Raw genomic sequence first — 26,441 nt, 5'->3', positions numbered from 1 at the left:
TTTACAGTCTTGAGTTTTTTGTGTGCAATATGTTTGAACTCATTTGGTGATCTAATATGAGCGTCTATGAGGGGTAAAGCATTAAGAACTGTAGGTTTGTGGTTAGTTACATTGCGATATCATTTGTAGGGGGTACTGTATTGTACAGTGATTTTCCATATTACAAACCAGGTCCAATTAAGTGGCTTAAAGCACAGGTGTCAAACTCATTCCAAGGAGGGCCGAGTGTCTGCGGGTGATTGATGAATTAAGGTCACTAATTAGTAAGGAACTCTACACATCTATTTGTCTAGGGCTTAATTGAAAGGAAGAACCAAAAACCTGCAGACACTAGGCCCTCCATGGAATGAGTTTAACAACCCTCGCTTAAAGTGACCACCCAACTCTGTAACCAAAACGTGGACCTGAAATGCAATGACTAAGTTCCTCCACAAGGGCGCGCTGTCCACATTTTTATGTCGTACCACTATTTCCATGGTGGAAACTGATTTTAATACAGTGTAGAAATGTGCAGATGTTTATTTCAGCAGAGGAGCTGCCCAGAGAAAGACAGAAGTGGAGTCTTTGTAGCTGGTTTATACGCTAGCCAGGTTAACGGATGCCTGAGTGTAAGTAGCAAAGTACACTCAATTCAATACAGTTCTGACTTATGAATAACTTATAGCTTGTATCTTAATGGATGTAAGACCTTGCATTAAAATGCCCCGAAGAAGCAATAATGAGCAGAAATATTTTTTTTAAATTGAATATTTGTATAGTTTTATGGACAGTGATAGTTAGAATGTAGAAGGGAGACAGGAAGAGCTGAGATGGGATTCATACCCAAGTCACCAGGGATATATGTGTTTCGGAGTCTGGGAGGCCAACCATTACGCCAGACTCCGGCACAATGAGCATCAATTCCTTCCTAGGTTAACACATTTCATTTCATTCAGGCTGCCATTGTAAGTACGAATGTGTACTTAATTGACTTGCCTTTATCAAATAAAGATTAAACAAACACTGTCTGATTAAACAAAAGGCAAGTGCTGAAAGACTCCATACAGTTTTTAGTGTAAAGGTCTACCAAATTCTAGAGCGCTTTTGGTTAACTTTGGTTTTTCATTTGTTTGGTGTCCTGAATAGTGGTCCAACACCAGCTAGCTAGATCATGGACATACAGGCCTTCCTAGAGTTTCCCCTCACCACTGTTGAATTAAAGGGATACTTAAAGAAAAATCAATACCGGCATTGGCATTATTGGGCGAAAACAATGTATGTTACAACCTCAAAGTATCTTGAAACATTGTAGTTGCATGGTCAAGTGCCACAAAGAAGAACACAGGCAAATTACAGTTGACCTAGAACAGAGCAGCACGACTGGCCCTGAAATGTACAAGGCTAAATATCAATAACATGAATGTCAATCTCTCCCGGCTCAAAGTAGAGGAGAGATTGACTGCATCACGACTTGTCTTTGTGAGAGGCATTGCCATGTTGAAAGCACATGTTCAAACAGCTAGAGGAAAAAGGGGGAGGCTTGCAAGCTGAAGAACACCATCCCAACCGTGAAGCACGGGGGTGGCGGCATCATGTTGTGGGGGTGCTTTGCTGCAGGAGGGACTGGTGCACTTCACAAAATAGATGGCATCATGAGCACTTCACAAAATAGATGGCATCATGAGGGAGGAAGGTATGTGGATATATTGAAACAACATCTCAAGACATCAGTCAGGATATTAAAGCTTGGTTGCAAATGGGTCTTCCAAATGGACAATGACCCCAAGCATACTTCCAAAGTTGTGGCAAAATGGCTTAAGGACAACAAAGAAACGTTTGACCCAAGTTAAACAATTTAAAGGCAATGCTACCAAATACTAATTGAGTGTATGTAAACTTCTGACTCACTGGGAATGTGATGAAAGAAATTAAAGCTGAAATAAATCATTCTCTCTCCTATTATTCTGACATTTCACATTCTTAAAATAAAGTGGTGATCCTAACTGACCTAAGACAGGGAATTTTTACTAGGATTAAATGAATTGTGAAAAACTGAGTTTACATGCATTTGGCTCAGGTGTTTGTAAACTTCCGACTTCAACTGTATATAGAACCCTTTTTATGGTTATTTATAGAAGCTTTATGGAGATTGGTTCTTTATAGAACCAATCTCAAATTCAAAGGTTCTTTGTAGAACCATATAGTTTTTTTTATTCTGGTTTAATAGCCATATTATATTGTAAAACTTCTGTAGGTTTTAATATTGTGTTAATTAACAAGTTGAATCGGGTGTGCTAGCTCCGGAAAGGCTGCGGGTCTCTGAGGAGAGAATTGAGAACTACTGACTTAGTCAACCGTTCTCAAATGACACAAGGCCATACATGAATCTTTCAGGAGACGTCACTGAACGTAGTCATAAATAACATGTACTAAACAACAGATTAGATCAACTGGAAGGACACTCACTCACGGTCGCACCAACAGAGCTGTGAACAAACCACGCACCAAAATATTAGAATGAGACGCTTCTACATTTGAATTATCACTAAAAGAGGAAATAACCATTGACCTCGGCCTAAGCACAGAGCTACTGCAGTGAGAAGTATATTGACCTGGCCACCATAGACAACATGTGGGATATGACTACACTGAATAACATTGCAGCTGATTATACTGACTTGGTCTGGATAGGACTATATGATAACATTACCAACTGGATATGGTCATTGGCTAATAGCACTGGTGAGAAAGATCCAAGGTTTCTAAACTGGTGGACTGGTCAACCTGAATAATAAGCATAGCGATCAGCACTGTGTAAACGATAGAGAGGAAAATGGGTATAGTAGAGACTGGAATGATGTGCCCTGTAGTGATCGAAAATCCTTTGTCTTCTATGATGGTCAGAGCCATACACAAACGGCTCCGTCAAATCAACAGCAACTGTGGAATGGTTTCCACTATGGAAATTATACATTGTATTGGGACTTGACAGGATTGTGGTTGGGTTTGAATGTCCTAGTGTGACATTTAAGGAATTTAATTTTATTGTTTGTTTTACAGTAAGAGTATAATGTTTTTCTCACTGTATACATAAAACAAGCTAAATGTGTGCAGAGGTTTGGTAACAAAATCAAAATAATAAAATTGATGTGTGCAGTGGTTTCTCAAGTGTAATCTGCAAATTGTTGTTAATTTGTGTTACATTTAATAATTTGTGCAAGTAATTATGTAGTTTGTTCAGCTGCTTTGAAGATACTTCATATTTTGAGTAAATGTTTTATATATTTTTGAAATATTTCTGGTTCATTACAATGTTGGACAATGATAATATAGCTCAGCTATTTTCAATGAAACAATTGTGTCATCCTTTGAATACTCTGCACTGTGTCACATGACCCATGGTATAATCCATGCAACTCATCTATCTACTGGTGAAGGATCTTCATTTGATCAGTCTTTTTCTTTCCTGCACCACACGAAATGCAGATGGGCTTCATAATTGACATAAATTCACTGAAAACCTGCACTAACACATGGTTATATTAACAGTATTTCACTTTTTATGTGACTAATAGCCTAACCACCCATCAACCAACGTTATGGACTAAACGTTCAAATCCTGTTGCTGCAGAATTATTTTGCCGTGGCAATACCAGTCAAATTTAGATCCTACAACTGAATGAATTGTCTTTTACAAATATGGGGCAAGTGCAGATGAATGTCAGCTTCCAGTCTTAATTCCACATAGATTAGTTACAACATGGTCCCAAAACAGAGACAGTATGGATGTCCTCAATCCCCATTGGCCATAGATGCCCCATTTTGAATAACCATGGCAACCATACATCAATCAAGAAGATGGTTTTCCTTTGTTCGCTTCTTAATAGGCCTGACACTTTCCCTATAGAAAATCAAACCCCCATTTCAAAAGAGTTTGATTGAACGTCGGCAGTTTTAAAGCCACTTTGTCCCTATCATCCTGTTGCTGGTTGTGTAACAGCCCGTATAAAAGATATATAACTCCAATAAATAACTATTTAAAGATGTGATGAGCTGAGTGAGGGCTAACAACAGGCTGTAAACAGCTAAAAAGCAAAGCTAATGTTAAAGAAAATGTTGCCTTCACTCGTAGTATCTCTTTTCCAATTCTTCCCTTTTTAAGGGTGGGAAGAAGAGTATATGTCATTCCTTCCAGAACTAAGCTACAAGGATATTTCCTAGGCTTTGGAATGGGATGGGTGCTGTGACCCATCATTCAGGGCGAGTGGGGCAGAGTCCCACAGAGCCCCACATTTTGAGCCCCACATTTTTAGCAAAATATAATAATAACATATATAAATATATATATTTCTTTGGGCTTGCATGTTATTGCATTTATTTTGGCATTAATACGTGTCACATATCAGTTTGCAAACAATGTAAAAAAATATATACAGTATATCATTGAGTTAACCTAAAGCCCCATACAAACATGTTTTATTGATTAAGGCAGCTCCAATATGCAGGTGTTTCAGCCTAGCTCAGTGCTTTCTGTGGTGGTGGAGTAAGCCATCAGAAAAGAAACTCAGCAAAAAAAAGAAACGTCCTCTCACCGTCAACTGCGTTTATTTTCAGCAAACTTAACATGTGTAAATATTTGTATGAACATAACAAGATTCAACAACTGAGAGATAAACTGAACAAGTTCAACAGACATGTGACTAACAGAAATTGAATAATGTGTCCATGAACAAAGGGGGGATCAAAATCAAAGTAACAGTCAGTATCTGTTGTGGCCACCAGCTGCATTAAGTACTGCAGTGCATCTCCTCCTCATGGACTGCACCAGATTTGCCAGTTCTTGCTGTGAGATGTTACCCCACTCTTCCACCAAGGCACCTGCAAGTTCCCGGACATTTATGGGGGGGAATGGCCCTGGCCCTAGCCCTCACCCTCCGATCCAACAGGTCCCAGACGTGCTCAGTGGGAGATCCGGGCTCTTCACTGGCCATGGCAGAACACTGACATTCCTGTCTTGCAGGAAATCACGCACAGGATGAGCAGTATGGCTGGTGGCATTGTCATGCTGGGGGGTCATGTCAAGATGAGCCTGCTGGAAGGGTACCAAATGAGGGAGGAGGATGTCTTCCCTGTAACGCACAGTATTGAGATTGCCTGCAATGACAACAAGTTCAGTTCGATGATGCTGTGACACACCTCCCCAGACCATGACGGACCCTCCACCTCCAAATCGCTCCTGCTCCAGAGTACAGGCCTCGGTGTAACGCTCATTCCGACCATCACCCCTGGTGAGACAAAACCGCGACTCGTCAGTGAAGAGCACTTTTTGCCAGTCCTGTCTGGTGAGGACCTGCCTTACAACAGGCCTACAAGCCCTCAGTCCAGCCTCTCTCAGCCTATTGTGGACAGTGTAGCACTGATGGAGGGATTGTGCATTCCTGGTGTAACTCGGGCTGTTGTTGTTGCCATCCTGTACCTGTCCCGCAGGTGTGATGTTCGGATGTACCGATCCTCTGCAGGTGTTGTTACACATGGTCTGCCACTGCGAGGACGATCAGCTGTCCGTCCTGTCTCCCTGTCTTAGGCGTCTCACAGTACGGACAGAGTCAGTAGAAAGGCCTCTTTAGTGTCCTAAGTTTTCATAACTGTGACCTTAATTAGTGACTTAACGACCGTTCCACAGGTGCATGTTCATTAATTGTTTATGGTTCATTGAACAAGCATGGGAAACAGTGTTTAAACCCTTTACAATGAAGATCTGTGAAGTTATTTAGATTTTTACAAATTATCTTTGAAAGACAGGGTCCTGAAAAAGGGACGTTTCTTTTTTTGCTGAGTATAGGAGCATTGTGCCGTGATTGGCTCAGTGTTCTGACACTCAACACTACGTCATCGCAAAGTTTAAGTCCTTAGTAAGGGTAGACATCCAAAATTTCAGCCCTTTGGGTCCTGCCATAGAGTTATATTACAAGTGCCCTTCCAAGAAGGCTCAAGGTCATTGGCCACAGATAAAATGACGTCAAATCAAATGTACAGTAGCTTTGATTGGACTGATCATGTCAACATCTTACTTTCAAAGTCTTAGCTAGCAGTCATCATCATGAATCAAGTCGACAATCTACTGGCAAATCCTTTTTAATCCTTGTCATATGAAGAGAAATAATGAAGAGAAATTATGAAGTGAAATGATAGATAAAACGTATCGGTGCTCATCGGCCATAAACATTACACAACAAGTTGGAAATCGCAAATTCAACAATGAGTGGTTTGGAAGGAATCGTGACAGTGGCTAACCGCAAGCATTGCAATTGGGAAGTCGGGAATAAACGAGCTCAGACTGGTAAAATACATTTTGAACGGTCATCCAACTCGGAATTGGACCACCGCACCACCTTCCTGTTCAAGTGAGTACAGCACAACAAGGTGAGTCCATGTCTTATATGCTGTTGCATAAATGATGTAATATGCCAGGAAGATATGTATACTGTACATAAGAAAGTAATACTAAGTGTATGTTGTGTAGTAAACTGTTAGTTGCCCATGTGTCTCACCCTAATAATTTGGTCTATTTTCACCTCTTAATTTCGCCTAACGTTACTGTTCTGACTCAGTGGTGCACATGTAGCCTATAACCTGTTTTTGAGAAATGTCATCATCTAACATTGTAAGAGTTTTCATTGTCTGCTTATATGCCCCCTTTATTTATCATACGGTTCTGACTTGGTGTACAGGGAAAATACTTTAAGAGCAGCCCATGTTCTGCACTCTGTCGCTGTACATTTCAAAAGTGCTGAACACAGTTATAGTCTTAGCTCGCTCATTAATGTCTTAATCAGAATTACGGAATGCCTCTTATCCCATTATCGTTCCCTCATGCCATAGGTTGTACATCTCGATTGTCAGTAGAAACCACATTTGTTTAAGTCAGCCATATCAGCTATGTTTTTGAAAAAGGCAGTAAACGAGGCTGAATGAATTGTTCCGCTGCCAGACAAGGCTCCGCTGATAGCCAGGTGTAGCAGTGGTAAGGATTCACTCCATTGTGCTGGAGAGAAAGCTCTGCTGTTGGGACAGCTTTATGTAGGCCCTAACAGTTTGTGGGCACCGCTTGTCGCCGTTATAGTGCAATTAATGTATTGTTTAGTGTCGTGTTGTGTAGTGGCTTTTGAGTTTGCCCCACCAAGATTTACATGCTAAAATCGCCACTGGATGGGTGTAATGTAGTCTGATCTTGAACAGCAATAACATGCCAATATTTAGTCAATTATACTAGTTCATTGATGATGTAGTTTATGTGGGTAATGAGTTTGTGTAATTGGAACAGATATATTGGATAATGTGGGAAGAGAAAGAGGACAGTCACAGTGCCATATACAAGACCATAGTTATACAACAATAATAACTGATTCATCACAAATAAATGTACTGTGGTATCAATGTTTCACTGGGATCTGAGTAGCACTGGGGGAGGGTGCATTGTGACAATCGAACTATGGTGTTAAGGTATGGAAAGCTGCTTCCCATATTAGGGCATCCTTATCTAATCAGTGCGGATTTGCTAGTAATCTGCACTACTGCACTCCTTTGAGATGAAATTTCACAGCTATTTCACATGCGTGGGAAGACAGTGCTTATCTTGGTAGAAATAAATTACATTTGTTTTTTTACGCTCATCCATTGGTAGATAACATGCCACAGAAACATATGGCATTTTAATATATAAGTGAAGAATAGATGAACAGACAGGCAGACCGACGGGTAGACTGAATGACCAACAGAGAGACAGAGCTCAGGTCCTGTACCATGTCCGTGGTTCGGTGGCGCTGAAACATATTTACAGAGAAAGAGAGTGAACGGGGATGTATGATGGAAATGAACAGATTGAAAGCGAGGGAGTACATACCAGCAGCATACCACCCTGTTCCACTGTTGGTCTCTGAAGCTAAGCAGGGTCGGTCCTGAGACTTTCCCTGGATGGGAGACCAGATGCTGCTGGAAGTGGTTTTGGAGGTCCAGTAGGGGGCACTCTTTCTTCAGGTCTAAGTTAATAATACAAATAATGGATGTTTTATTGTCACATACAATGCCATAGGGCAGGTGCCGTCTTTCGGATGGGACGTTAAAACGGGTGTCCTGAATCTGTTGTCAATAAAGATCCCATGGCACTTACTGTAAGAGTAGGGGTGTTAACACTGGTGTCCTGGCTAAATTCCCAATCTGGTCCTCATACCAACATTGCCACCTAACCATCCCCAGCTTCCAATTGGCTCCATCCCCTCTCCTCCCACTGTAACTCTTCCCCAGGTTATTTTATTATTTTTTTAAATTATATTTTATTTAACTAGGCAAGTCAGTTAAGAACAAATTCTTATTTACAATGATGGCCTACCCCGGCCAAACCTGGACGACGCTGGGCCAATTGTGTGCCGCCCTATGAGACTCCCAATCACGGCCGGATGTGATACAGCCTGGATTCAAACCAGGGACTGTAGTGACGCCTTTTGCACTGAGATGCAATGCCTTAGACCACTGCGACACTCGGGAGCCCAGTTGTTGCTGTAAAAGATATGTTCTCAGTCAATTTACCTGGTAAAATAAAGGGAAACTTGAAACTTCGAGAGAGAAAGAGAGATACTGTAAAGGGAGAGGGAGTGAGGCTGCCTGGGCTGGGTGATGGGGGCCAGCAGGCTGCAGGAATGCTCTGCATGCCTGTCCTCTGAATGACCCCTCCTCCCTGGAGTGTGGGAGATACTGGGTAATTAGCTTCCTTTAACACTGGAGCTATAGTCCCGTGAATGGGGTTAGCAGTGGCATTGAGGGAAACTATTAAGTGTATTTACCGTGTAAAAAAACTCATTCTAATATTTTAATATTTATTCTCTCAGTCAACCCCCCCATTAGGTTTATATATATTCCCAGTTGATATTTCTGAGTTAATCCCCCACTCCTCCTATTTTCTTTGGTGCTGTTATGTTGAAATTTAGCAGACCCCCCCATCTTGATGGCCTACTTTATCTCTCCTGCACTAAATTTAATTATGGTGCTCTCTCTCAGTGATTTTGTCTTCCTTATGTCAGGAATGAGAAATGGAAGAAGACATGGATTAAGAAAAACGGAAGCTAAAGAGTATCGATTTTCCAGAGACATGGTAGTTTAGATAACAAAATGCTAATACTGTGACATCCTCCTTATTAGTTTAATTTTAGACTCCTGTCATTTTATTGAATTCCGAGCGTCCCTTTAAAAGCGACAGTTGAAGTGGCCTTTTCTGACAGTTACAGGTTCTAAATTTGCTTTAACCACCTTTTTGCATTAAAAAAAACACACATTGTCAGGGAAAATATATTTAAAACGTTAAAAACAACTACGCAAATCAGCTTTAAAGTCACACACTGTGAGATGCATAATAATGTTAAGGTTTTGCCAAAGGTGTGCAGTCTTTTTGGTTAGGAAAGGCAGTTATGCTACTCTCATTGAACTGTTTAACATGCCATATCTGTCCTTTGAAATCAAGGGGTATAATTCTTCAGTTTAAGTTCATGGAAATCTTACAGACTGGGGCTTTAAGGTTCCTTATCCGAGAATGCCTTGTTATTTTAGGTTTTACTTAAAGCAGAGGAATTCTACATGTTTCAAATTAGAATCAACATATCTATACAGACCTTTCCTTTCTATTTCATTCCATCACTATCTTTAGCTCAAAGCTCTATCATTTTCTTATCATATATTTTCTGCTGATGTGAGAGCTTAGAGAATGGCCTTTGACGTCTTTGTTATAACACTGTTCAATATTTGAACTGCTTATCTATCTCACCCACCCAAGATTTACATTGTAGTTCCATTTTTAGGTGTAGATGACACAATTGGCTTTACTGTGGAAAAAAAGAGTAGGGCCCAGGTCATTAATATTAGGCCTACTTTCCAGATATGAAAGACAGCCTAACTTCCACTTATTCACAGGCTGAGATGTAGATGATTGCAGATGGTTGCTAGATAGCTTACATTTTGAAAAGTATGTTTTTCCAAGTATCTATTTTATTTGATTCGTTTCTGTTCTATTTCATTGTGTTCTATCGTATCAGACTTATAAAATATACATGTCATTTATATTGCCAGTAAAAAGCGTGAAATTAATGAAGAAAGTCAGAATCCTACAACTTGCTCGCACACTGTATTTCTACCACCATCTGACCTAACATTCTACCCAACATTCTACCCAAGCGCGCACAAAATATTGACGTCCATCACGTCTGGTGAGGGAATCCTTGTACTTGGTGATGTCAGACAGTGTTTGGGTCATTTGAAGGTTAGCGGCCGCCAAAAAGGTTCATGGAAAGTTCACCAGCATATATTAGGTAATTCAATCGGTCCCTGTGACATAACTAGTATGAAGTGGTTGTGTAGAGAAAGCGTAACCCATTCGTCAATAAATGGGAGCTAAGAACTCCAAAACAAACGTTGTTATGTAAAATAGCCTACTATTCTGTTTTATCGGGTTTTCACAAGGACGGGCTATTTTACTGTGCTCCCTGCGCGAGATGGACGCAAATATTTTTTGATAAATGCGTCGATGGAAATCTTCTCGCGCATACAGCTGTAGATATTTTTTTTGCATCGACTCAAATTAATAAACTATAATTTTGGTCAATTTCCAAACTTTTAACAAAAATGTCCATCATACGCTTGACTGAGAGGGAAAACAGAATCCTACTCGGGTGTGCGAATTAAGGACAGTTGCATTCCATTGGTTCCATTTTTACATGCTATTAGATCCTGACGCATCTTGATAAGGACTCGGCCTTACGCCTATGTTATTAAAAAAACATGTTTGACTATATGGATTTTCTCGCAGTTGGTCCAGGAGAAACGCTGGACTTCTATACTGCAAGTCCTTGTATGCTCCAGGAACCATCTGTAACCGCATGCTTCACTGGACTAACAGAAACGGATTGGCAAATTCATCGGATCGCGCAATGTAGGTGAAGCTTTATTTTTATTTGGTCTATTTGAGGATTGAAGTAATTATCCCTCACTTGCCAACTGGTTTACTCTACACTAAATCGAAATATGTGTTGTGATCATGTTACACCAGGAAATACTGAACGTGGGACTTGACATGATACATCCAGTTGTATCTTCTTCTCACACCTTTGATGCACTGTTTATAATATAGCCTATTCCTTGCGTCAATTGTTCGTACATTGTAGCCTGAACTGTTCCCTGTGCAGTCCTGTGTCATTGCATATTTAATCCAAAGACAATGTAAACATATTTATTTAGGTCATGTTGAATGCAGGCTACCATCTTTTTTTCAGAGGCTGTAGTTCGAAGGCATTTCTTCATATATCTTTCTGAATATGTAATTGATGTCATATATCTTGTTCAAATGAACTAAAATTATAATGTGATTTCAGATATAGGGCTTACATCAAATTCAATATATAAGCCCGCACAGTAAAATCAAGCTTAAACTAAAAAATAACACACAACAGCATTTATGTAGGCCTACACATGAAAGTTTATGTTAAAGGCGCAATCTTCAATATTACTGTTTTTTATGGTAATTTCAGTTAATGATACCCATTGAATCTTGAAGAATAACTAATGCCTAATGCATTTAGTACAAGTGTATTACACCACTATAACCCAAAATATAAGGTTTCTTTCTTTTACTTTTACGTTTGTAAATAATGCCTTTGTAAACGATATATAGCTTCAAAATATGTTTCAAACTATAATGTTGATATAACTGTTAGTCCTTGCATCCATAGCTTCATTGATAATTGGACTGTGGTTACTTTTCTCCAGCCCGATCACTCAGCTTTATAGCAAACCAAGTGACAGGGCTGCCATTTGGCTGAAAAGGCAATGACAGATTGTGTCTTTAAAGCTTTGGAATAGGGTCAACATTGTTGTTATTTTACATGTGCACATTGTTTGCTTTGTTGCAACTGATGATTGCATTTATTTAGTATTCGTAAGCCTACCTCCTAGTTTATGGAATGAATTCACCGTTGTGCAATCAATCAGTATACTTACTTGTTATCCTAAATCAATAATACATGGATTATTACTGTGAACCCATTGATAATGAATTGGCCATAAAATCTGCACTCTTATTTGACTCTACACACCTCTGTTGTCACCTACTACACTCACTGTTCCTCTTGATTCTATTCTTTGTTTAACTAGGCGTGTCAGTCAAGAACAAATTCTTATTTACAATGACGGCCTACCCCAGCCAAACCAGTACAACGCTGGGCCAATTCTGCCACACCCTATGGGACTACTAATCACGGCCAGTTGTGATACAGCCTGGAGTCAAACCAGGGTCTGTAGTGACGCCTCTAGCACTGAGAAGCAGTGCCTTAGACCCCTGCGCCACTCGGGAGCCCATTTCCTCAACTTGTTGTTGATATTTGCAGATCAGATTAGGAAGTCAAATTCCATTCAGATACCTTTGGTTTCCTCTATCTGATGGTTGATCTAGTTGTCTCTTCTGAGGTTTTCATTTAGCCTAACACCAGTGTGCTTCTGACAGTCAGTCTCAAGGGCTTCACAGGACATTATGTTCCTTGTAAATTATATGCGATATCAAAGGCGTATCGAAGGCAGCACCAAAGCCTGTTACAACATTAGACCTTCTCTGGCAGCGCTCAGTGTTTTGAGATGGAGGAGCATGTCGACCGAAACCCAGCCAATGTGGTCAGTGGTCAGGACGGTCACTGGGGGTCACCGAGGGTTCGTTGGACGGTCACCAACAGGAGGTCAGACGAGACCCAGACTGCTTGGCTTGTCTCCCTCACAGCATAGTAGTTGTTGGGAAACTCTGCAAGCAAAGCCTAATAATATATTTACCTTGTTCATCACTTAGGCTATTCTATAAGCACATTAATGTTGTATGAGCCAGTGATGATATCCTAATAACTATAATTATTGTTCCTGTTTACATGTTGAGTAGCCTACTCAGAATCACAGACATTTCCTCACCACATATTGCCTTTACTTTCAGCATCTAGCCCCAAAAGTCCCCCAAAAGACCTCAGTTGAGAGTATGACAGCATTGTGATAGCATTGTGATAGTATTGTGATAGCATTGTGATAGTATTGTGATAGCACTGTGATAGTATTGTGATAGCATTGTGATAGTATTGTGATAGCATTGTGATAGTATTGTGACAGTATTGTGATAGTATTGTGATAGTATTGTGATAACATGCAGAGAAAGTGACTTTTCTTTGACATAGTGGAAGCAGATCGTGGCACACATCTTAAAACCTTACTCTTTACCAGTTTCTCTCTTAAATGTTGGTGAGCGCCTCCCTCCCCATTCCAAACCACTGAGTCTAGCTTAATATTCCACTGCTTCAGTCAGTTGATCTTGTGGCATCCTCCGCCATTGTTTTGCAGTGGAGAGAATACTTGCTAATGGGTGTGTTCTCTTGTTTGACCCGGCAAGGGTAGGTTCAACTGGAGGTCATGGGTTCAAGGGGATAAGCACTTTTTCTATTTGTGTCCCCTCAATTTGGCTTTCTAAGTTATCTGTCACTGGCCCTGTGTGCTTTAACGGTGGAGGCGATAAGAAGCCAGCGGGGATGCTTGCCCTGTGGCAGTGGAGGCGATAAGAAGCCAGCGGGGATGCTTGCCCTGTGGCAGTGGAGAATAAGAAGCCAGCGGGGATGCTTGCCCTGTGGCGTGGAGACGATAAACCCGAAAGCGGGGATGCCCTGTGGCAGTGGAGACGATAAGAAGCCAGCGGGGATGCTTGCCCTGTGGCAGTGGAAGATAAGAAGCCAGCATGGGATGCTTGCCCTGTGGCAGTGGAGACGATAAGAAGCCAGTGGAGACGATAAGAAGCCAGCGGGGATGCTTGCCCTGTGGCAGTGGAGGCGATAAGAAGCCAGCGGGGATGCTTGCCCTGTGGCAGTGGAGGCTCTCTATGAAACTGAAGAGATGTCTTAAGAGTGTCTGCTGTCGTCATTTTCCCACAAAGTATGGCATTGAAATAGTATGACTGTATCTGGCCTCTTCTTCACCCTTGCACTCTCTGTGAAAAGGACGACACAGCAATCTTAAAAGAATAGCGGAACATTATCTCAGTCAGATACGCCGATCAACACAAGGCCTCAACATGTCCTTGGGAACACAAGTGGACTTGGAACCGTGGGCTGACATTACATATGTTTTCAACTCATCTACATTCAATTCTGGAATCAATTTCCATAGAGATAGTTCTACTGCTGAGTCACTCAGTACAATGTTTACTGGCCATAGAAAATTAGTACTTGTTCTCCGATGAAAGATGCCCAAGCACTTTTCTGTTTGGTAAAAAAAAAAAAGAAAGATTGAACGGTATGTTGCGTAGTCGCTTTGCAGAATGTTTACTGACCATAGAAATAACTATTGGTCCTCGAATAAAAGAGGAGGCCCAAAGACATAATCCAATATGTTGGACATTTCAATAGTTTTTAGGGATTTAATACTGTTTTACTTCAACACATCACTGTTTGAAGAACATGAAGCTACATAAATTTGTTGTATGACTGCATTTTCAGCAGCTGCATTGGAATTTTCTCCTTCTCCCAGCTTTGTCCGAATTTTACTTTTCTCTCCTCCTTGTCTTCACGTTAGAGAATTTTGCAAATTAGAGTGACAGAAAAATGATGAAAACTCAGGCACAGCTTATGATAGAAAGACGATAAGGAAAGGAGGCCATTTCAAAGTTTATACAGTGGCAGCCCTCATCTCACTCCCAACACTCGGTGCCTGTCTTTCTTCCCAGCGCCTCATCATCCCTCTCTCCCTCTCTTCCTTCCTCCCTCCCTCTCTCCCTCTCTCCCTTTATCCCTCCTGTGTGTCAGCAGCTGTGGAAACCCAGAGCTCCAGCTCAGAGGACCTGTTCGCCAGTCCTCTCTCACCTCCGCCCCCTCCTCGCACCTACAAACCCTGCTTCGTGTGCCAAGACAAGTCTTCAGGCTACCACTATGGCGTCAGTGCTTGTGAGGGCTGTAAGGTAAGGGGCCAGACTGATCATGTACATATCCCAAGAAACACATCTGACTGCTCAAATGAGGCATAATTCCACCTTTTTTTCATCAGCGGTTTCAACATGTTCACCATGTTCATTTCTACTTTGGAGTTCAATCCCAGATCTAATTTACCTGTGATATGGATAATGGATATGTAAAGGAAGGAACTGCAACAAGCACCACACACACACACACACACACACACACACACACACACACACACACACACACACACACACACACACACACACACACACACACACACACACACAATTCCCACTATTCTCTGGGGTTCTTAAATGTCCCCCCCCTCTACCACTCTTTGATGGTCCTTGGCAGTGAGTTATAGTGAGCAGGTGTAACACAATTGTTCATGAAAGTTAGGCCGATTGGCCCTCCGCTTTCGCTGAACGCTCGGGCAACAGAAGACTCCACAAAGAGAAGGTAAATAATTGATGGGCAGCACAGGGAACAAGACCAAGAGCGTGGAGGAGACCATGACTACAGATGACATTCTCTCCTCAGCGTCTTTCAGAGCAAGATGAAAGGCAATGGTCCTAATTATAGATTAAGTGTGAGATCACATCTGTGTTAGAGATGAGAAGTGGCGTTAGTTACAGAGTCGTCTCGCTGACTGTTTAGTGCAGAAAGTGAGCATGGAGCTCATCTCTCTCATCACCTTCACGAGCCTGCCCCTGGAGCAGCATGAAAGAGATTTGTCGATTGTTCGTCTTCTCAACCGTAGCAGGTCGAAAGTGGAAATGGCACACTTTAGAAATATCAGTTGGTGTCTGTTGATAGACGATCTGACCTGGCATATCTATTTAGATGTTCAAATTAAAAATATATATATTTTTTTAACTCTAAAAGAAATAAAGCGTATAGATGTATTTACATTTTTATTTAACCTTTATTTAACTAGGCAAGTCAGCTAAGAACAAATTCTTATTTACAATGACAGCCTACCAAAAGGCAAAAGGCCTCCTGCGGGGACGGGGGCCTGGGATTACCCAGAAGTAACCCAAATTACAATATAACTATGTAACGTTACTCAACCTACTGTATTTAACCCTAAAGAGTAGACTCAAGACCACTAGGGACTGTTTGACTGCCGTGTTTACCCAGAGCAAACACGAGTATCACTAAAGGGCCTGAATCTTGGCCCTGATAAAACAGCTCATGTGTCGGGATCACACAGCACCAGTCAATACTATCGACTGACTATGGACAGGCGCCAGACACAACACGTGCGGTGTTACCCTGCTACACCCTACACTATTGATGTGTTTCACAACATGATTCCGGTTCCATTTGGCCTGTGGTTTCTTTCTTCCTCTAATGTCATGGTGATTGTGTGATAACAGTCATTCATTAGGTATGAGGTATTTACAAGTCGTTTGTTTTCTTCTTTGCATATGGAAAACACATGTTGATGTTAAAGGGATACTTGGGGATTTTGGCAATGAGGCCCTTTATCTACTACATCCCCAGAGTCAGATGAAATGGTGGATACCAAAATTCCTGAAGTGTCCGTTTAACGTCCTCATTTTAGAAGGATGTATTTGGATGGTGATGTAATAACAATACCACCGCCAAAGTCATTCGAGCTCCTTTCAGACGTCTATAGAATGTTAACTGCTGGTAGCTGAAGGTACAAGGGAGATGTCTTCTCTATTCTCATATTATTATCCTTTCTGTTGGTGCCTGCCAGGGTTTCTTCCGTAGAAGTGTCCAGAAGAACATGGTTTACACGTGCCACCGGGACAGTAACTGCATCATCAATAAGATCACCAGGAACCGCTGTCAGTACTGCCGGCTACAGAGATGCTTCGCCGCTGGCATGTCCAAGGAGTGTAAGTGTCAATAATATTTCAGAGTGTCTCCATTCAACCACTGAAGAGCAACATTTCTAAACAACGTCCAACTCCTCTGTGATATACGCCAAAACTGCAAAACACTGCTATGCAACATTCCCAAACGTTTTCATAAAACTCTTACCCAACGTACTCAGTGCCTTCAGAAAGTGTTCACACCCCTTCACTTTTTCCACGTTTTGGTGTGTTACAAATTGGGATTAAAATTGATTGTGACAATATGTAACTTTTGGGGCGAATCGACCAAATTCACTTAGAAATATGGGTTCTAGATCTATCATTCCACTTGAAAGCAATTCTAAGAAGTGGTAGATCTGTTCTAGGTGTGCTATTTCTATGCGTCCCGTTCTTAAGTTTTGTTTGTTTGTCTTTTACTTTCGTTTTGTACACCAGCGTCAGACAGCTGAACAAAAAATATTTTTGGTTATGGAAAATATATTTGACAGCGGTTTAGATGGTTCAATGATTCTCTATGCTATACTATCTTATTTTGTCACATAAACTGAAATTAAGCAAACAATTAGAGTTCTAGCAACCAGGAAATGGAGTATCGATTTCTGCATAGTGCATCTTTAAATGTCACTTTTTGTCAACGATCTACACAAAATACAGTGAAATATTGAAGTGGAAGAAAAATTATAGATATATTTTTTAACTTAATGGAAAATAAAACGCTCATATATTTTGATTAGATAAGTATTCAACCCCCAGTGTCAATACATGTTAGAATCACCTTTGGCAGCGATTACAGAGTCTTTCTGAGTAATTTGACTTAAATTGGCTCGAAGATCTATGGCAAGACTTGAAAATGTCTGTCTGACAATGATCAACATCCAACTTGACAGAGCTTGAAGAATTAAAAAAAGAATGTGAAAATATTGTACAGTCCAGGTTTGCAAAGCTCTTAGAGACTGTTTTGTAATATTTGTATTCTGTACAGGCTTCCTTCTTTTCACTCCGTCATTTAGGTTAGTATTTTGGAGTAACTACAATGTTGTTGATCCATCCTCCAAGCAGCGCCATTTAACTCTGTACCTGGTTTAAAATCGCCATAAGCCTCACGGTGAAATCCCTGAGCTCTTTCCTTCCTCTCCGTCAACTCCGTCAAGGACGCCTGTATCTTTGCAGTGACTGGGTGTATTGATTCATCCAAAGTGTAATGAATAACTTCACCATGATCAAAGGGATATTCAATGTCTGCTTCTTTTTTTTTACCCATCTACCAATAGGTGCCCTTTGCAAGGCATTGGAAAAACCTCCCTGGTCTTTGTGGTTGAATCTGTGCTTGAAATTCAGTGCTCGACTAAGGGACCTTACAGATAATTGTAATGTGTTGGGTAAAGAGATGGGGTAGTCATTAAAAAAATCATGTTAAACACCATTATTGCACACAGAGTTAATTTTAACTCAACAAAATGTGGAAAATGTCAAAGGGTGTGAAAAGTTTCGGAAGGCACCGTACCTAAAAACCTGTCTAATCATGTCAATGCTTCTGCTGTCCGAACATTTCCAAGAAAATGAATTCCACCTCCGCTGTCCAAACACATGACAGCACTTCAAACACCATTTCCCAGAAGGAGCACTGACCCAGATACAATCTCTGTTGTGGGTAGGGGGATGGTGTCATGGTGATGGATGCCTGCTATTCTGAATGTCATTCATCCCTTCTACCCAGCATGTCAGCATTACATAAATCCATCAGCACATGTATCAGCCTTGTGGCCATGTGGCTAGTATGTAACGGCTACTACTACTACTGCTGCTGCTCCATCGTCTGCCGCTGTCACTGATTGGTGTGTAAATGCAGCCCAGAGTGAAGGGTTTACACAGTGATTGCAGGAAGTAGGGCAGACTAGAGTAGATTATCCATTGACTGCACAGATCCGTCCGTGGCGTGCGTCTGTTTGAGGAGACCAGGTGCATGAAGATGTATCTCTCCCTGAGATCCGGCTCAGTAAGACGAGTGGCCTGTGTTGAAAACCAATGGTCGAAGTACGTTGCCGTGATTTATAGATCAGTTGGAAGGCAACGTGATTCTTTTTTTGCATGACTTACACACTCATTGGTAAATGTGCACGGCTTGTTTCGAAAAATATGGTCATTTAACAGACTCTTTGCTGTTAACACCTACTATATATTCTGCAGGTGTTGCCCACAAGGGAAATCACACCAGAGGTATTGTGTTACAAGCGCCACGATCCAACCAACTTAGCTATTGCAACCAATTCATTTTCATTTTCTTCTGGAGTTATCTCCGTTCATGTTTCATCCTCTCTTCCCAGCTGTCAGGAATGACCGGAGCAAGAGGAAGGAGAAGAAGGAGACTCCCAAGATGACCATCATCGAGACATATGAGCTGACAGCGGAACTGGGCGGTGTAGTGGAGAATATCTGTAGGGCTCATAGAGAGACATTCCCTTCCCTCTGCCAGTTGGGCAAATACACTACAGTGAGTAACAGCCACTGCCGGGTTGGCACCACAGATACAAATGACATGCGTCATGGATAGTGTTCCGTTTAAGCCTGTCTCTGTTGACGCTCAGAAGCACTATCCCTGGAACAAAGACCATTCATCTAAATTAATCATACTGGCTGTATTGTTGAGATAATACTCGGAACTAATTGCTCTCTCTCTCTCTCTCTCTCTCTCTCTCTCTCTCTCTCTCTCTCTCTCTCTCTATATATATATATATATATATATACTTTTTAAATTTTTATTTTCAATTCAATTTATTAGCATGGGAAACGTATGTTTACATTGCCGAAGCAGGTGAAATAGACAATCAACAAAAGTGAAATAAACAATAAAAAATGAACAGTAAACATTACACTCACAAAAGTTCCAAAAGAATAAAGACATTTGAAATGTCATAATATGTCTATATACAGTGTTGTAATGATATGCAAACAGTTAAATGTACATAAGGGAAAATAAATCAATGTAAATATAGGTTGTATTTACAATGGTGTTTGTTCTATCCTTTTTCTTGTGGCAACAGGTCATACATCTTGCTGCTGTGATGGCACACGGTGGTATTTCAACCAACACATATGGGAGTTGATCAACATTTGATTTGTTTTTGATTTCTATGTGGGTCTGTGTAGTCTGAGGTAAAAATATGTCTCTAATATGATCATACATTGGGCAGGAGGTCAGGAAGTGCAGCTCAGTTTCCACCTCAATTTGTGTGCAGTGTGCACTTAGCCTTTCTCAATAGCAAGGCTTTGCTCACTGAGTTTGTACATAGTCAAAGATTGCCTTCATTTTTGGTCAGTCACAGTGGTCAGGTATTCTGCCATTGTGCACTCTCTGTTTAGGGCCAAATAGCATTCTAGTTCGCACAGTTTTTTTTGTAAATTCTTTCCAATGTGTCAAGTAATTCTCTTTTTGTTTTCTTGTGATTTTCTCTCTTCATCCCATCCCTCTCTCTCTGCCCACCCCCTTTCTCTCCCTCCCTCTATCTATCCCCCTATTCTCTATCTCTCATCTCTCCTTTACCCTTCCCCTCCTCTCTGCCCCCCCTTCTCTCTCCCCCCTATTCTCTATCTCTCATCTCTCCTTTACCCTTCCCCTCCTCTCTCTGCCCCCCCCTCTCTCCCTCCCTCTATCTATCCCCCCTATTCTCTATCTCTCATCTCTCCTTTACCCTTCCTCCCTCTCTCTGTAGAACTCAAGCTCAGACACTAGGATCCAGTTGGACCTGGGGCTGTGGGATAAGTTCAGTGAGCTGGCCACCAAATGTATCATCAAGGTTGTGGAGTTTGCCAAACGGGTTCCTGGTTTCACCGGCCTGACTATAACTGACCAGATCACCCTCCTCAAAGCGGCCTGTCTGGACATTCTGGTGAGCGGTGTGTGTGTACTGTACGTTTGTGTGTACAGTATATACTGTATGCGTGAGGGGATATATATGTGTGTGTACGTCCACATCTCCAAAGCACATCTCGCACCTCATCAACTGGGCTGTTTGGTGTTAGAAGGGTTCAGCCACAGTGTGCTGTTTGGTGCAGACACTATGGATCTGCTGTTCCATTGTCTCAGCATACATTTATGCTGAAGACAGACACAGTGGTGGTGGGTTCAGACAGAGTGTTACCGCTGAAGGCATGTTTTATTCTCTTTCATCTCCCGATATCTTCTGGTTTTCATTGTCAACTCTGTGCACCATCAAAGGTTGGTAGATTCTCACTAGCTGCACCATGGTGATTCACTCATGGCTTTATTTTCTCGATGGGAACTCTTTAATATCGTAGCGTTATCATGTTTATTTTACATTACTGAGGTGGTTTCTAATGAGGCGTGCAGGGATAATTACTGTGCAGATTGATCTCTCTTTCTCTACCTGATCCCTCTATCTGTATCTCTCTCAACCTGATCTGTCTATCTCTTTCTCTATCTCACTCTACCTGATCCCTCTCTCTTTCTATATCTCTCTCTCCCTGATCTTTCTCTCTATCTCTCTCTACCTGATCCCTCTATCTCTCTCGCTACATGATCCCTCTTTCTCATCTGTCTCTCTTTCTATATCTCTCTCTACCTGATCCCTCTATCTCTCTCTCTACCTGATCCCTCTATCTCTCTCTACCTGATCCCTCTCTATCTCTCTCTCTACCTGATCCCTCTATCTCTATCGACCTGATCTGTCTATCTCTTTCTCTATCTCTCTTGTCGTGTCTTTGGCTATGCCGGATTAAGTAATACGACATGCTATTCTATAAATTAATTTCTCCGTAATTACTATTACCTGATTGAGCTAATCATGTAAATGTAATTAACTAGAGAGTTGGGCACCACAAAATAATATTTATAGAGGTGTTATCTTCCGAATAAACTCTTAAAAACCTAGTAATATTTTACATCAATAGCAGTCAACATTAATCCTCACCTTAATTCAGTCTCATCTGAAAGTTGTAAATTCTTGGTTATCTGCACGAACCCTGGCTCACAAGTTGAATCAGCAATACAAAATTGGGTTTCATTATTTATTTACTAAATACCTAACTAATCACACAGAATTACACATACACATAATTAAATCATAACTTGATTACAAATTACGTCATAAAGGAAAACGTCCCTAGTGGGCGGAACAGATATGACAGCTTGTTACACAAAAGAAAAGGGGCTGGGTTTGAGTGAAAGAGCGGGAAGACTGAGGAACAAAGGGAAAAAGCTGTGCTATCGTAAATACAGTGTCTTATGCATTCTAAATTACCGCCCATTTGGAAAAGGAAAATGCAATAAATATTTACTCTGAGCTGCGCTTCGGTAGGTTGGTGGTAGTCCTTTGAAGAATGTCTCTGGTTGTCTATTGGATACATTGTAGTAACGTTGTTGGGTGATAGATTGGATACTCTGTCTGTTCCTTCCTAACCCTCGTTGCATCTGCTGTTGCTAACTCAACGGCTAGGAGGTATCACTGTGGTAGTGAATAAGAGTTCAAAGTTCATACCATTCGCAACCAAAGCTCACGCTGATGTTGGCTTCGTTCTGTAGTTATTATCTGAACCATTCTGACATAGGACTGTCGTCCTACATCCTCGGAACAGGAAGTTATATTGTCGTCAAGGGCTTATATAGGAAGGGAGAGGAGAGCGTGTTTGAAAAGTTTTATAGCCCATGTCCCTTCACAGGGGCAGGCCAATGATTGAGCAGCCTTATCTTATGAAAACCCAAATCTCTCATTTTAGAAGCTAAGATCACATTTCATCCCATCACAAATAATTTCATATTCAAACATTTAAATTAAACAACAATTCCATATGAATCCGATAACTCTGATGTGTAGACCTTCCACTGTAGAGTTTATGTCATCTGATCATTGATGAGAATGTCTCAGATGACAACCGAACTGACATCATATTCATTAAGTACCACCGCATATGTTCCATTGGTCAGATTACCAGAATATAGTTCATTTCCCCCCACATACTGACGTTCTCAGAAACTCTATGTTAACCAAGGGTTTAGCAAATGTAACCTCAGTAGGGTAGAGAGAGGAAAAAGGGGGGAAGAGGTATTTATGACTGTCATAAACCTACCCCCCAGGCCAACGTCATGACACTCTCTACCTGATCTGTCTTTCTCTATCTCTCTCGACCTGATCCCCCTATCTCTTTATCTCTCTCTCGACATGATCTGTCTATCTCTATCTCTCTCTACCTGATCCCTCTGTCTTTCTCTATCTCTCTCTCAACCTGATCTGTCTATCTCTTTCTCTATCTCTCTCGACCTGATCCCTTTATCTCTTTCTCTCTCTCTCTCTCTCTCTCTCTCTCTCTCTCTACCGGATCCCTCTTTCTCTATTTCTCTCTCGACATGATCTGTCTATTTTTCTCTATCTCTCTCGATCTGATCTGTCTATCTCTTTCGACCTGCTCTTCCTATCTCTTTATCTCTTTCAACCTGATCTGTCTATCCCTTTCTCAATCTCTCTCGACCTGATCCCTCTATCTTTCTCTACCTGGTATGTCTATCTCTATCTCTCTCAACCTGATCTCTCTCTCTATTTTTTCTTATGCAGACTCCATATAGGTATGTGTTTTACCTCTATACTTCCCTCTCTCTCTCTTTCACTCTCTTTTTCTCTTTGCCTGAACTGTCTTTCATGTCTTTTAGTATTTTAATTTCCATCCCCCTCTTCTTGAACATGCATCTCACCATTACCCTTTTCTATACTGAGTATACTGTCCCTTTCTATACTTTCTGTACTACCCCTCATTTCCTCTCTGTCTCCTGTAGATTCTACGGATCTGTACGAGGTACACACCTGACCAGGACACTATGACCTTCTCAGACGGGCTGACCTTGACCCGTACACAGATCCACAACGCTGGCTTTGGCCCGCTCACAGACCAGGTGTTCACCTTCGCCGGCCAGCTGCTGCCCTTGGAGATGGATGACACAGAAAGTGGCCTACTCAGCGCCATCTGCCTGGTGTCTGGAGGTACTGCAACTAGCCATAGCTTCAGTACAGGCAGAAAGTTCACGTTCCATATAAAACAATCTTTTTTGTTGATTTATGAATGAATGTACTTTTAGTATTTACTCCAATAAATGAACCACATTGTCGTTTTTCTGTATCGATACATATAGGCCACGTAGAGGAGTCACACAAACAAAATAGATGAGCTGAATTAGCAGATGAATGATGTGTCGGTGTCACACGGACAATGTTTCTCCTGTGTCAGACCGCCAGGACCTGGAGGAGCCGTCTAAGGTGGAGGTCCTGCAAGAGCCCTTACTGGAGGCCTTGAAGATCTACTCCCGTAAACGCCGGCCCAGCATGCCCCTTATGTTCCCCAAGGTCCTCATGAAGATAACCGACCTGCGCAGCATTAGCGCCAAAGGTTAGAGGTCCACTCCCTATTGGCCATGACACTTACTTTGGCCTGAACTACAAACCTCTTGGCTTGGCTTCATGACTGTTGTAACCAGGTGTTATGGAATACTGTGATTTTACAACACCAGTGAACATCCAACCACATCCAAGGCTAATTTAAGGATGTAGAGTAAAGAGAAAAGTAGAAAATCGGGTGACCTGTGGAGGTCAGTGTGGGCAACAAGTCTAGTCAGTGTAAAAACCCTTTCAGACATGCTGGGTGGAGGTGGGTTAAATAGGGAAAAGAAAGGAAATCTGCCTCTGATGGGAGTGATATGGTTAAGCGATATAGTTAAGAGACACTTCGAACACTATAAAGTTTCATTGACATTTTCCCTTCTAATTACACAGGAGCTGAGCGCGTGGTGACGTTGAAGATGGAGATCCCAGGTTCCATGCCTCCTCTTATCCAGGAGATGCTGGAGGAGATGGAGAACCTGCAGAAGCAGTCAGAGGAGGAGCAGAGAGCAGACAAGAACATCACACCCACACACACACCATGTCCACACAGTACATAGACACTGGCCTGTTTGCTTGAAAACCTGACGAGAAAGAAAATATATACCTCCAATGAGATGTCCCAGAAAGGAAATGATGAGGATGGTCAAACGTGAACAATACCAGTGAAAACAGTGTATTCAGAGTTGAATATATAAAGGGAATTGTAAATAGAATCATGCTGCAGTACTTAGTTGTGATGTACATACAGAGAGAAAAAGAGAATACTCATAACTGGATGTGACTGGAGATATAACAAGACTAGCCTGTGTGTTTGTCAGTATCATAAGGTGTTTAGAAGATGGTTTGAATACATACAGTGCATTGCAGTACTAGAGAGTAGCTTAACGTATTAACCTCACACAGAGCCTTTCTATACGGACTGGAGTGGAATTCGTGTGAATTGTGACTAGACATTCTATTGTGGTGCGACACAGGGGCAAGGGCATGACAATGCATTTTTCAGAGGTCATTACTAGGTGTGTGTGTGTGGGTCACAAATGTACGAGAGATTTTAAAACAGGTTTCCTATTCTAAAGTAAGTGGCTTCACGTTTCCATTATTTCAAGTCTTGCATGATTGGCTTTGTTAAGTAAGTGCTATTACTCTCACCATGTCAACATGTATTCTACATACCGTTGTATGGTTATGTTTATCTCTATGGTGAACGGCATTGGTGCTTTTTTTGTGATATTGATTATGATCATATTTCAGATAGTTATTGGTCTATTAAAGTCTTGAAACTATATATACCCTGGGTGTGTCTGACTCTTTTAAACAAAAACCAAAAAATATTTACACGATCCAGTGCTCCATACAAAGGTTGATACTGCCCCCCTGTGGTCTTTGTTGAGAATTACACTCATTGCCTCAGTGGAAAAACTACTGTATAAACACAATAATATGAAAGATTCAAGAGTGGCGCAACAGCTTCAGCGTGTAAATCAGCTAGAAAGATGTGTCGGCATCGAGTAATTGTCTCTGGCCCCCTCCCAGTTAGGGGGAGTGATAAGCTCTACAGCAGAGTCTCACAACTCAATTGCTGATTGAAAACTTTTCTGCCCCTCCCAAAAGATAGCATTTGTAGATAATTGGCCCTCTTTCTGGGACTCACCCACAAACAGGACCAAGCCTGGCCTGTTGAGGAGTGACGGACTCCATCCTAGCTGGAGGGGTGCTCTCATCTTATCTACAAAATAGACAGGGCTCTAACTCCCCTAGCTCCACAATGGGATAGGGTGCAGGCCAGGCAGCAGGCTGTTAGCTAGCCTGCCAGCTTAGTGGAGTCTGCCACTAGCACAGTCAGTGTAGTCAGCTCAGCTATTCCCATTGAGACCATGTCTGTGCCTCGACCTAGGTTGGGCAAAACTAAACATGGCGGTGTTCGCCTTAGCAATCTCACTGGAATAAAGACCTCCTCCATTCCTGCCATTATTGAAAAAGATTGTGATACCTCACACCTCAAAATAGGGCTACTTAATGTTAGATCCCTCACTTCCAAGGCAGTTATAGTCAATGAACTAATCACTGATCACAATCTTGATGTTATTGGCCTGACTGAAACATAGCTTAAGCCTGATGAATTTACTGTGTTAAATGAGGCCTCACCTCCTGGTTACACTAGTGACCATATCCCCCGCGCATCCCGCAAAGGCGGAGGTGTTGCTAACATTTATGAT

At 41.6% G+C, this 26,441-nt stretch overlaps 1 protein-coding gene across 2 annotated transcripts; it reads left to right on the top strand.

Annotated features, from left to right (window-relative positions):
• Window positions 1-10,346: 10,346 nt before the first annotated feature.
• On the top strand, window positions 10,347-25,510 carry LOC112223013 (retinoic acid receptor beta-like). Of its 2 annotated transcripts, XM_042304574.1 has the most exons (9): window positions 10,347-10,954; window positions 14,844-14,992; window positions 16,720-16,861; window positions 19,028-19,057; window positions 19,165-19,331; window positions 20,551-20,727; window positions 23,625-23,829; window positions 24,074-24,232; window positions 24,616-25,510. In XM_042304574.1, exons 1-9 carry the CDS (start codon window positions 10,804-10,806, stop codon window positions 24,780-24,782), a joined length of 1,347 nt encoding a protein of 448 aa, XP_042160508.1. In that variant the 5' UTR covers window positions 10,347-10,803; the 3' UTR covers window positions 24,783-25,510. The 2 variants fall into 2 exon arrangements, with proteins under 2 accessions (XP_042160508.1, XP_042160509.1); XM_042304575.1 differs by lacking the exon at window positions 19,028-19,057 and having other exon boundaries at window positions 10,348-10,954.
• The last annotated feature ends 931 nt before the right edge of the window (window positions 25,511-26,441 follow it).

Source organism: Oncorhynchus tshawytscha, linkage group LG23 (genome assembly GCF_018296145.1).
Source record: "Oncorhynchus tshawytscha isolate Ot180627B linkage group LG23, Otsh_v2.0, whole genome shotgun sequence".
Classification (NCBI taxonomy): Eukaryota; Metazoa; Chordata; class Actinopteri; order Salmoniformes; family Salmonidae; genus Oncorhynchus; species Oncorhynchus tshawytscha.
Note: the sequence above shows the minus strand (reverse complement) of the source record. Positions and strands in the feature narration are given on the sequence as shown.